This window comes from Oncorhynchus mykiss, unplaced genomic scaffold (assembly GCF_013265735.2).
Source record: "Oncorhynchus mykiss isolate Arlee unplaced genomic scaffold, USDA_OmykA_1.1 un_scaffold_177, whole genome shotgun sequence".
Classification (NCBI taxonomy): domain Eukaryota; kingdom Metazoa; phylum Chordata; class Actinopteri; order Salmoniformes; family Salmonidae; genus Oncorhynchus; species Oncorhynchus mykiss.
Window position 1 is genome coordinate 240,001 of NW_023493671.1, and position 12,500 is coordinate 252,500.

General features: G+C 45.3%; 1 protein-coding gene across 1 annotated transcript in view; it reads right to left on the bottom strand.

Moving 5' to 3' along the window:
- LOC110513658 (glypican-6) overlaps positions 1 to 12,500 on the bottom strand; it is a 356,553-nt gene that overhangs the window by 30,878 nt on the left and 313,175 nt on the right. The window contains exon 6 of the mRNA XM_036972578.1: positions 5,677 to 5,826. Coding sequence (XP_036828473.1) covers positions 5,677 to 5,826 — 150 coding nt within the window. The remainder of the gene's footprint in view (positions 1 to 5,676; positions 5,827 to 12,500) is intronic.

The window sequence follows — 12,500 nt, forward strand, 5'->3', positions numbered from 1 at the left end:
TTTCCAACTGTTGTATCTCTGTGTTTAAAGGTCTCTGTTTCCAACTGTTGTATCTCTGTGTTTAAAGGTCTCTGTTTCCATCTGTTGTATCTCTGTGTTTAAAGGTCTCTGTTTCCATCTATTGTATCTCTGTGTTTATAGGTCTCTGTTTCCACCTGTTGTATCTCTGTGTTTAAAGGTCTCTGTTTCCATCTATTGTATCTCTGTGTTTATAGGTATCTCTGTGTTTAAAGGTCTCTGTTTCCATCTGGTGTATCTCTGTGTTTAAAGGTCTCTGTTTCCATCTGTTGTATCTCTGTGTTTAAAGGTCTCTGTTTCCACCAATATTAGAGCTTGCAATGTTGGGTTACATGAGCTTATGTGCAGCCCCCTCCAGCCCCCACCCAGCCTGGCATTATTCTGCACGTTTCATAAATTAGAGATGTGAAACAACATGGTGGTGTTTTGTTCTACCTTGGGTAAGGGTTTGTCAAAAACTAAAGCCTTTGAGGATTGGCCACCAGCATCCATCATGTACAGTAACAGTCAAAAGTTTTACAACACCTACGCATTCAAGGGGTTTTCTACATTGTAGAATAACAGTGAAGACATCAAAACTATGAAATAACACATTATGGAATCATGTAGTAACCAGAAAAATGTCTTAAACAAATAAAAAATATATGTTATATTTGAGATTCTTCAAAGTAGCCACCCTTTGCCTTGATGACAGCTTTGAGCACTCTTGGCATTCTCTCAACCAGCTTCACCTGGAATGCTTTTCCAACAGTCTTGAAGGAGTTCCCACATATGCTGAGCACTTGTTAGCTGCTTTTCCTTCACCCTCTTCTTATTGGTCAAATAGCCCTGATACAACCTGGAGGTGTGGTGGGTCATTGTCCTGTTGAAAAACAAATGAAAGTCCCACGAAGCGCAAACCAGATGGGATGGCGTATCGCTGCAGAATGCTGTGGTAGCCATGCTGGTTAAGTGTGCCTTGAATTCTAAATAAACCACTGACAGTGTTACCAGCAAAGCACCACTACACCATCGCACCTCCTCCTCCATGCTTCGCGGTAGGAACCACAGATGCGGAGCTCATCCGTTTAACTACTCTGCGTCTCATAAAATGGCAAATTTGTCTCTAAGGACAGATTTCCACCAGTCTAATTTCCATTGCTTGTGTTTCTTGGCCCAAGCAAGTCTCTTCTTATTATTGGTTTCCTTTAGTAGTAGTTTCTTTTCAGACATTCGACCACGAAGGCCTGATTCACGCAGGTGTGTCCAAACTTTTGACTGGCACTGTATGGAGCGTAGCAATGCGAAGAGGGTGGCCAGCAGAGATAGGTGCTACAGCCTCCTGTAGCAGCATCAGACACTACAGCTAGACTACAGTCTCCTGTAGCAGCATCAGTCACTTCAGCTAGACTACAGCCTCCTGTAGCAGCATCAGACACATCAGCTAGACTACAACCTCCTGTAGCAGCATCAGAAACGACATCTAGACTACAGCCTCCTGTAGCAGCATCAGACACTACAGCTAGACTACAACCTCCTGTAGCAGCATCAGAAACTACATCTAGACTACAGCCTCCTGTAGCAGCATCAGACACTACAGCTATACATATAGACTACAGCCTCCTGTAGCAGCATCAGACACTACAGCTATACATCTAGACTACAACCTCCTGTAGCAGCATCAGACACTTCAGCTAGACTACAACCTCCTGTAGCAGCATCACACTACAGCTAAACATCTAGACTACAACCTCCTGTAGCAGCATCAGACACTTCATTTATACAGCCTCCTGTAGCAGCATCAGACACTTCAGTTATACATCTAGACTACAACCTCCTGTAGCAGCATCAGACACTTCAGCTAGACTACAGCCTCCTGTAGCGGCATCAGACACTACAGCTATACATCTAGACTTCAGCCTCCTGTAGCAGCATCAGACACTTCAGCTAGACTACAACCTCCTGTAGCAGCATCAGACACTTCAGCTAGACTACAACCTCCTGTAGCAGCATCACACTACAGCTAAACATCTAGACTACAACCTCCTGTAGCAGCATCAGACACTTCAGTTATACAGCCTCCTGTAGCAGCATCAGACACTTCAGTTATACATCTAGACTACAGCTAGACTACAACCTCCTGTAGCAGCATCAGAAACTACATCTAGACTACAGCCTCCTGTAGCAGCATCAGACACTACAGCTATACATCTAGACTACAGCCTCCTGTAGCAGCATCAGACACTTCAGCTATACATCTAGACTACAACCTCCTGTAGCAGAAATAGACACTACATCTAGACTACAGCCTCCTGTAGCAGCATCAGACACTACAGCTATATATCTAGACTACAACCTCCTGTAGAAGAAACAGACACTACATCTAGACTACAGCCTCCTGTAGCAGCATCAGACACTACAGCTATACATCTAGACTACAGCCTCCTGTAGCAGCATCAGACACTACAGCTATACATCTAGACTACAGCCTCCTGTCGCAGCATCAGACACTACAGCTATACATCTAGACTACAGCCTCCTGTAGCAGCATCAGACACTACAGCTATACATCTAGACTACAGCCTCCTGTAGAAGAAACAGACACTACATCTAGACTACAGCCTTCTGTAGCAGAAACAGACACTACATCTAGACTACAGCCTCCTGTAGCAGCATCAGCCACTACAGCTATACATCTAGACTACAGCCTCCTGTAGCAGAAACAGACAATACATCTAGACTACAGCCTCCTGTAGCAGCATCAGACAGTACAGATACCTCTCTGAGAGTAATGTTGACAAGTAGGAAGAGGACAGGACAGATCCACAAGACAGATGAGATGAGGTAAGAGGCGGATTGGAAGGAAGGCTTACACTGTGTTGCATTGTCCTCCACACTGTCCTCTGGGAGCAGCAGAGAAACAGAGAAGAGAGGGATTTAATAGAAAGGCAGATGAGAGAGAGAAATAAAACATATACAATGCAAGGAAGGCTATGAATACATGCATTAGTCTGGAAACCAATAGCAACCATAGAACGTGATAAACAGTTCTGGCAAGATATTCAATTCCCCTGCCTCCTCTCTCTTTGGGAGTCTAAGCACCTCTCAACTCATGTTATTACACCTGCCTCAATCATTATGTATTATAACACATTATATTAAAATTATCTTTCCAATCTACATCTTCTCTAAGACAATGTCCTGGTGTTATCATCCTGGAGGAGTAATGTACTATCCTGGAGGGATAATGTACCATCCCGGAGGGGTAATGTACCATCCTGGAGTGATAATGTAACATCCTGGAGGGATAATGTAACATCCTGGAGGGGTAATGTAACATCCTGGAGGGGTAATGTACCATCCTGGAGGGATAATGTAACATCCTGGAGGGGTAATGTAACATCCTGGAGGGGTAATGTATCATCCTGGAGGGATAATGTATCATCCCGGAGGGTTAATGTACTATCCTGGAGGGGTAATGTATCATCCTGGAGGGATAATGTACTATCCTGGAGGGGTAATGTATCATCCTGGAGGGATAATGTATCATCCCGGAGGGTTAATGTACTATCCTGGAGGGGTAATGTAACATCCTGGAGGGGTAATGTATCATCCTGGAGGGATAATTTGACATCCTGGAGGACTAATGTATCATCCCGGAGGGGCTAATGTAACATCCTGGAGGGATAATGTATCATCCTGGAGGGTTAATGTACTATCCTGGAGGGGTAATGCATCATCCTGGAGGGATACTGTAACATCCTGTAGGGGTAATGTATCATCCTGGAGGGGTGTATGGATTTTTCAAGAATTGCTTAAAAGAAAATTGGGTGTTGAAAATAGGTATGTAAATATGTATTGACATGCATATGTTGTTTCCATTAGCTCTTTGTTCCCATAAAACCCTCCAGGGTGTGACCACCTGCTCTTTGTTCCCATAAAACCCTCCAGGGTGTGACCACCAGCTCTTTGTTCCCATAAAACCCTCCATGATGTGACCACCAGCTCTTTGTTCCCATAAAACCCTCCATGATGTGACCACCAGCTCTTTGTTCCCATAAAACCCTCCATGATGTGACCACCAGCTCTTTGTTCCCATAAAACCCTCCATGATGTGACCACCAGCTCTTTGTTCCCATACAACCCTCCGTGATGTGACCACCAGGTCTTTGTTCCCATAAAACCCTCCATGATGTGACCACCAGCCCTTTGTTCCCAGAAAACCCTCCAGGGTTTGACCACCAAGGTAACAGTAGAGTGGGAGAGCGCTTGAGAGGAGAGAGCACACTTATCCCTGCACACTTCACTCTCCCCTGGGGAGATGACAGGATGGTGGGAGACCGAGGCTGTGTATGAGTCAACACAGAGCCATGACCTGAACATGGAACTGAGGATTCAACTGAGAGGAGGGGCTGGGGTCCAAATGGAGCCCCATTCCCTTTATTATGACCGGGTCCATCAAAACTAGTGCACTATATAGGGAATAGGGTGCCATTTTGGACTCAGAGAAGGACTCAGGGGATAACATAAAAGTGATTTAATCTCAAACTATCTCTCTGCTCGTTCTCTCAGTAGACAGTATGATTTCACACTTCCAGAGACTTCTATAACGTTGGTCTGATATAGAAGATTCTGGTCTCTTGTCTACATCTGAGACTAGAGTGGTTCTCTCCCTGCCACCCTTCCTTCTCCTTCCCCTAACCACAGATCTAGGATCAGATTATCCTACCCCCAACCCTAACATCAACCAGGTGGGTGAAAGATATCTGATACAGGACTCATGGTAAGGGGAAATGTCTAGAGTAGAGTATCACTGTCCTCCTCCCTGTCCTCCTCTCTTACCAGTCTGTCCTTTTCCCTGCCTTCCTCCCTGTCCTCCTCTCTTACCAGTCTGTCCTTCTCCCTTACCAGTTTGTCCTTCTCCCTGTCCTCCTCTCTTACCAGTCTGTCCTTCTCCCTGTCCTCCTCTCTTACCAGTATGTCCTTCTCCCTTACCAGTCTGTCCTTCTCCCTCTCCTCCTCTCTTACCAGTCTGTCCTTCTCCCTTACCAGTCTGTCCTTCTCCCTGTCCTCCTCTCTTACCAGTCTGTCCTTCTCCCTGCCCTCCTCTCTTACCAGTCTGTCCTTCTCCCTGCCTTCCTCCCTGTCCTCCTCTCTTACCAGTCTGTCCTTCTCCCTGCCCTCCTCTCTTACCAGTCTGTCCTCCTCTCTTACCAGTCTGTCCTCCTCTCTTACCAGTCTGTCCTCCTCTCTTACCAGTCTGTCCTCTCTTACAAGTCTGTCCTCCTCTCTTACAAGTCTGTCCTCCCCCTGTCCTCTCTTACCAGTCTGTCCTCTTACCAGTCTGGCCTCATCTCTTACCAGTCTGTCCTCCTCCCTGTCCTCCTCTCTTACCCGTCTGTCCTCCTCCCTGTCCTCCTATCCCACCAGTCTGTCCTCCTCCCTGGCCTCATCTCTGACCAGTCTGTCCTCCTCACTGTCCTCATCTCTTACCAGTCTGTCCTCCTCCCTGTCCTCCTATCCCACCAGTCTGTCCTCCTTCCTGTCCTCCTCTCTTACCAGTCTGTCCTCCTCCCTGTCCTCATCTCTTACCAGTCTGTCCTCCTCCCTGTCCTCCTCTCTTACCAGTCTGTCCTCCTCTCTTACCAGTCTGTCCTCCTCCCTGTCCTCATCTCTTACCAGTCTGTCCAGGCTGGTGCCAGCGGCAGTGGTGGGTCTCTCCTCTGGGCTGTAGGGTCTGAATCGGGCGTTGAAGACATCAGAGATCCCCCTGGCTGATCTGCTGCTGCCCATCCCAGACGGCTTGGGCTGACCACACCCCTGGAACACCTGAAAGACCACATAGAGACACACCCTGTTAACTTACTGTGAAGAAAACAAACCTACTTTACAATCCGCCAGGTAGGACAGGGATACCACAGATGTGCATTAGTCATATCGAGGAGTCTTGTTATCTAAAAGAGATTACTACAATGGCAACCTCAACTCGTCAAATATCAACCGATTTGACAATAATAGCCCACGCCATTCAGTAGACCTACAGCCAAGCGCCATTCAGTAGACCTACAGCCCAGCACCATTCAGTAGACCTACAGCCCAGCACCATTCAGTAGACCTACAGCCAAGCGCCATTCAGTAGACCTACAGCCCCATTCAGTAGACCTGCAGACCCATTCAGTAGACCTACAGCGCCATTCAGTAGACCTACAGCGCAGCGCCATTCAGTAGACCTACAGCACAGCACCATTCAGGAGACCAACAGCCCAGCACCATTCAGTAGACCTACAGCCCAGCACCATTCAGTAGACCTACAGCCCAGCACCATTCAGTAGACCTACAGCCCAGCACCATTCAGTAGACCTACAGCACCATTCAGTAGACCTACAGCACCATTCAGTAGACCTACAGCACCATTCAGTAGACCTACAGCCCAGAGTAATTCAGTAGACCTACAGCCCAGCACCGTTCAGTAGACCTACAGCCCAGCACCATTCAGTAGACCTACAGCACCATTCAGTAGACCTACAGCAAAGCACAGTTTAGTAGACCTACAGCCTAGCATGGGGTAGGAAGGATCAAGGGAGGAGGGGAGAGGAAGGAACGGAGGAGGAAGGGGGAGGAAGAAACAGGGGGAGAGGGGAGAGGAAGGAACGGAGGAGGAAGGGGGAGGAAGAAACAGGGGGAGAGGGGAGAGGAAGGAACGGAGGAGGAAGGGGGAGGAAGAAACAGGGGGAGAGGGGAGAGGAAGGAACGGAGGAGGAAGGGGGAGGAAGAAACAGGGGGAGAGGGGAGAGGAAGGAACGGAGGAGGAAGGGGGAGGAAGAAACAGGGGGAGAGGGGAGAGGAAGGAACGGGGGAGGAAGGAATGGGGGAGAAAGGAACGGGGCAGGAGAGGGGAGGAAGGAGCAGGGGAGGAGAGGGGAGGAAGGGACGGGCAGAGACATCTATCTCCTCAGAAACATGGGTCTGTTCTTGGAACAGCTTGACTCTCAGTCATGTCGTGATTCATACTACACTGTAATTTGTGGTTTGGCCTCGTTCAACAGCATGGGGGTTTGAAAACCATTTCCCAATACAGGATTACATTTGAGAGAAATGTTACGAAACCATTAGGACTTTCTGAAACTCCATCATGTTGACCGTGGACTTAACTCACCCTGTCTGACTTAAACGGTATCCATTCTAGACACAAGGCCAACAGACACCAGGGTGTCAGCTGTTCTGAAGAGTCTGAACTTATTGAACAGAACCTTGCTGAATGTAAAGAGGTTCTGTTATGGAGTTCTAAATTCCAAGGCAGATAAATGGTATCCATTCTAGACACAAGGCCAACAGACACCAGGGTGTCAGCTGTTCTGAAGAGTCTGAACTTATTGAACAGAACCTTGCTGAATGTAAAGAGGTTCTGTTATGGAGTTCTAAATTCCAAGGCAGATAATGTTGAGTTTTACAGTCAAGTCCTGACAGTTAAAATATTTGTCCAGAATGGGCCTGATCAACAACAAAAACAAGCGTCAATTTAAAAACAAAACGTAGCTAGTACTGACAAACAGAGAGTTTGTCAACAAAGAGAACATTTTAAAAGTTATAATAACTCTGATGAATTGATCAACTTGCATCGTCAGGATAGCAGCAGTCTATGTGATAAATAATATGAAGCACTAATTAAACATGAACAGGTCGGAAACAGAGCCCTGTGGAACTCCTGAGCTGTGTTTCAACACTCATACTAACCACACTAACCGTACTATTAGTGACGTGCATTGAGTATATAGTAGCTCATTGGTCATAGTCTGGACAGAAATCAGATCCAGAACCAAATCAAAATGTATTAGTCACTGCTGAATACAACAGGTGTAGTAGACCTTACAGTGAAATGCTGAATACAACAGGTGTAGTAGACCTCACAGTGAAATGCCGAATACAACAGGTGTAGTAGACCTCACAGTGAAATGCCGAATACAACAGGTGTAGTAGACCTCACAGTGAAATGCTGAATACAACAGGTGTAGTAGACCTCACAGTGAAATGCTGAATACAACAGGTGTAGTAGACCTCACAGTGAAATGCTGAATACAACAGGTGTAGTAGACCTCACAGTGAAATGCTGAATACAACAGGTGTAGTAGACCTTACAGTGAAATGCTGAATACAACAGGTGTAGTAGACATCACAGTGAAATGCTGAATACAACAGGTGTAGTAGACCTCACAGTGAAATGCTGAATACAACAGGTGTATGTAGACCTTACAGTGAAATGCTGAATACAACAGGTGTAGTAGACCTTACAGTGAAATGCTGAATACAACAGGTGTAGTAGACCTTACAGTGAAATGCTGAATACAACAGGTGTAGTAGACCTCACAGTGAAATGCTGAATACAACAGGTGTAGTAGACCTCACAGTGAAATGCTGAATACAACAGGTGTAGTAGACCTCACAGTGAAATGCTGAATACAACAGGTGTAGTAGACCTCACAGTGAAATGCCGATTACAACAGGTGTAGTAGACCTCACAGTGAAATGCCGATTACAACAGGTGTAGTAGACCTCACAGTGAAATGCTGAATACAACAGGTGTAGTAGACCTCACAGTGAAATGCTGAATACAACAGGTGTAGTAGACCTTACAGTGAAATGCTGAATACAACAGGTGTAGTAGACCTCACAGTGAAATGCTGAATACAACAGGTGTAGTAGACCTTACAGTGAAATGCTGAATACAACAGGTGTAGTAGACATCACAGTGAAATGCTGAATACAACAGGTGTAGTAGACCTCACAGTGAAATGCTGAATACAACAGGTGTATGTAGACCTTACAGTGAAATGCTGAATACAACAGGTGTAGTAGACCTTACAGTGAAATGCTGAATACAACAGGTGTAGTAGACCTTACAGTGAAATGCTGAATACAACAGGTGTAGTAGACCTTACAGTGAAATGCTGAATACAACAGGTGTAGTAGACCTCACAGTGAAATGCTGAATACAACAGGTGTAGTAGACCTCACAGTGAAATGCTGAATACAACAGGTGTAGTAGACCTCACAGTGAAATGCTGAATACAACAGGTGTAGTAGACCTCACAGTGAAATGCTGAATACAACAGGTGTAGTAGACCTCACAGTGAAATGCTGAATACAACAGGTGTAGTAGACCTTACAGTGAAATGCTGAATACAACAGGTGTAGTAGACCTTACAGTGAAATGCTGAATACAACAGGTGTAGTAGACCTCACAGAGAAATGCTGAATACAACAGGTGTAGTAGACCTCACAGTGAAATGCTGAATACAACAGGTGTAGTAGACCTCACAGTGAAATGCTGAATACAACAGGTGTAGTAGACCTCACAGTGAAATGCTGAATACAACAGGTGTAGTAGACCTCACAGTGAAATGCTGAATACAACAGGTGTAGTAGACCTCACAGTGAAATGCTGAATACAACAGGTGTAGTAGACATCACAGTGAAATGCTGAATACAACAGGTGTAGTAGACCTCACAGTGAAATGCTGAATACAACAGGTGTAGTAGACATCACAGTGAAATGCTGAATACAACAGGTGTAGTAGACCTTACAGTGAAATGCTGAATACAACAGGTGTAGTAGACCTTACAGTGAAATGCTGAATACAACAGGTGTAGTAGACCTTACAGTGAAATGCTGAATACAACAGGTGTAGTAGACCTTACAGTGAAATGCTGAATACAACAGGTGTAGTAGACCTCACAGAGAAATGCTGAATACAACAGGTGTAGTAGACCTCACAGTGAAATGCTGAATACAACAGGTGTAGTAGACCTCACAGTGAAATGCTGAATACAACAGGTGTAGTAGACCTCACAGTGAAATGCTGAATACAACAGGTGTAGTAGACCTCACAGTGAAATGCTGAATACAACAGGTGTAGTAGACCTCACAGTGAAATGCTGAATACAACAGGTGTAGTAGACATCACAGTGAAATGCTGAATACAACAGGTGTAGTAGACCTCACAGTGAAATGCTGAATACAACAGGTGTAGTAGACATCACAGTGAAATGCTGAATACAACAGGTGTAGTAGACCTTACAGTGAAATGCTGAATACAACAGGTGTAGTAGACCTTACAGTGAAATGCTGAATACAACAGGTGTAGATCTCACAGTGAAATGCTGAATACAACAGGTGTAGTAGACCTTACAGTGAAATGCTGAATACAACAGGTGTAGTAGACCTCACAGTGAAATGCTGAATACAACAGGTGTAGTAGACCTTACAGTGAAATGCTGAATACAACAGGTGTAGGTAGACCTCACAGTGAAATGCTGAATACAACAGGTGTAGTAGACCTCACAGTGAAATGCTGAATACAACAGGTGTAGTAGACCTCACAGTGAAATGCTGAATACAACAGGTGTAGTAGACCTCACAGTGAAATGCTGAATACAACAGGTGTAGTAGACCTTACAGTGAAATGCTGAATACAACAGGTGTAGTAGACCTTACAGTGAAATGCTGAATACAACAGGTGTAGTAGACCTCACAGTGAAATGCTGAATACAACAGGTGTAGTAGACCTCACAGTGAAATGCTGAACACAACAGGTGTAGTAGACCTCACAGTGAAATGCTGAACACAACAGGTGTAGTAGACCTCACAGTGAAATGCTGAATACAACAGGTGTAGTAGACCTCACAGTGAAATGCTGAATACAACAGGTGTAGTAGACCTTACAGTGAAATGCTGAATACAACAGGTGTAGTAGACCTCACAGTGAAATGCTGAATACAACAGGTGTAGTAGACCTCACAGTGAAATGCTGAATACAACAGGTGTAGTAGACCTCACAGTGAAATGCTGAATACAACAGGTGTAGTAGACCTTACAGTGAAATGCTGAATACAACAGGTGTAGTAGACCTTACAGTGAAATGCTTACTTACGAGCCCTGAACCAACAATGCAGTTTACATAAATATGGATAAGAATAAGAGATAATAGTAACAAGTAATTAAATAGCAGCAGTAAAATCACAATATATACAGGTGGTACTGATACCGAGTCAATGTGCGGGGGCACTGGTTAGTTGAGGTAGTATGTACATGTAGTTATTCAAGTGCCTAAGCATTGACAATAACAGAGAGTAGCAGCAGGAGCATAGAAGGGGGGGGGGACAAATAGTCTGGGTAGCCATTTGATTAGCTGTTCAGGAGTCTTGTGGCTTGGGGATAGAAGCTGGTTAGAAGCCTCTTGGACCTAGACTTGGTGCTCCGGTACCGCTTGCCGTGCGGTATCAGAGAGAACAGTCTATGACTGGGGTGGCTGGAGTCTTTGACCACTTTTAGGGCCATCCTCTGACACCGCCTGGTATAGAGGTCCTGGATGGCAGGAAGCTTGCCCCCAGTGATGTACTGGGCCGTACGTACTACCCTCTATAGGGTCTTCCTCTGACACCGCCTGGTATAGAGGTCCTGGATGGCAGGAAGCTTGCCCCCAGTGATGTACTGGGCCGTACTGTTGGAGACCGAGCAGTTGCCGTACCAGGCAGTGATGTACTGGGCCGTATGCACCACCCTCTGTCGGAGACCGAGCAGTTACAGTACCAGGCAGTGATCGAACCATGCTCTCCATGGTTTCACCCTAGCTGAAACTGTCATGTTGTTGTCTTCACCCTAGCTGGAACTGTCAGGTTGTTGTCTTTACCTTAGCTGAAACTGTCAGGTTGTTGTCTTTACCTTAGCTGAAACTGTCAGGTTGTTGTCTTTACCCTAGCTGAAACTGTCAGGTTGTTGTCTTTACCTTAGCTGAAACTGTCAGGTTGTTGTCTTTACCCTAGCTGAAACTGTCATGTTGTTGTCTTTACCTTAGCTGAAACTGTCAGGTTGTTGTCTTTACCTTAGCTGAAACTGTCATGTTGTCCTTACCTTAGCTGAAACTGTCATGTTGTTGTCTTTACCCTAGCTGAAACTGTCAGGTTGTTGTCTTTACCTTAGCTGAAACTGTCATGCTGTTGTCTTTACCTTAGCTGAAACTGTCAGGTTGTTGTCTTTACCTTAGCTGAAACTGTCATGTTGTCCTTACCTTAGCTGAAACTGTCATGCTGTTGTCTTTACCTTAGCTGAAACTGTCAGGCTGTTGTCTTTACCTTAGCTGAAACTGTCAGGTTGTTGTCTTTACCTTAGCTGAAACTGTCATGTTGTTGTCTTTACCTTAGCTGAAACTGTCAGGTTGTTGTCTTTACCTTAGCTGAAACTGTCAGGTTGTTGTCTTTACCTTAGCTGAAACTGTCATGCTGTTGTCTTTACCTTAGATGAAACTGTCATGCTGTTGTCTTTACCTTAGCTGAAACTGTCAGGTTGTTGTCTTTACCTTAGCTGAAACTGTCAGGTTGTTGTCTTTACCTTAGCTGAAACTGTCATGCTGTTGTCTTTACCTTAGCTGAAACTGTCAGGTTGTTGTCTTTACCTTAGCTGAAACTGTCAGGTTGTTGTCTTTACCTTAGCTGAAACTGTCATGCTG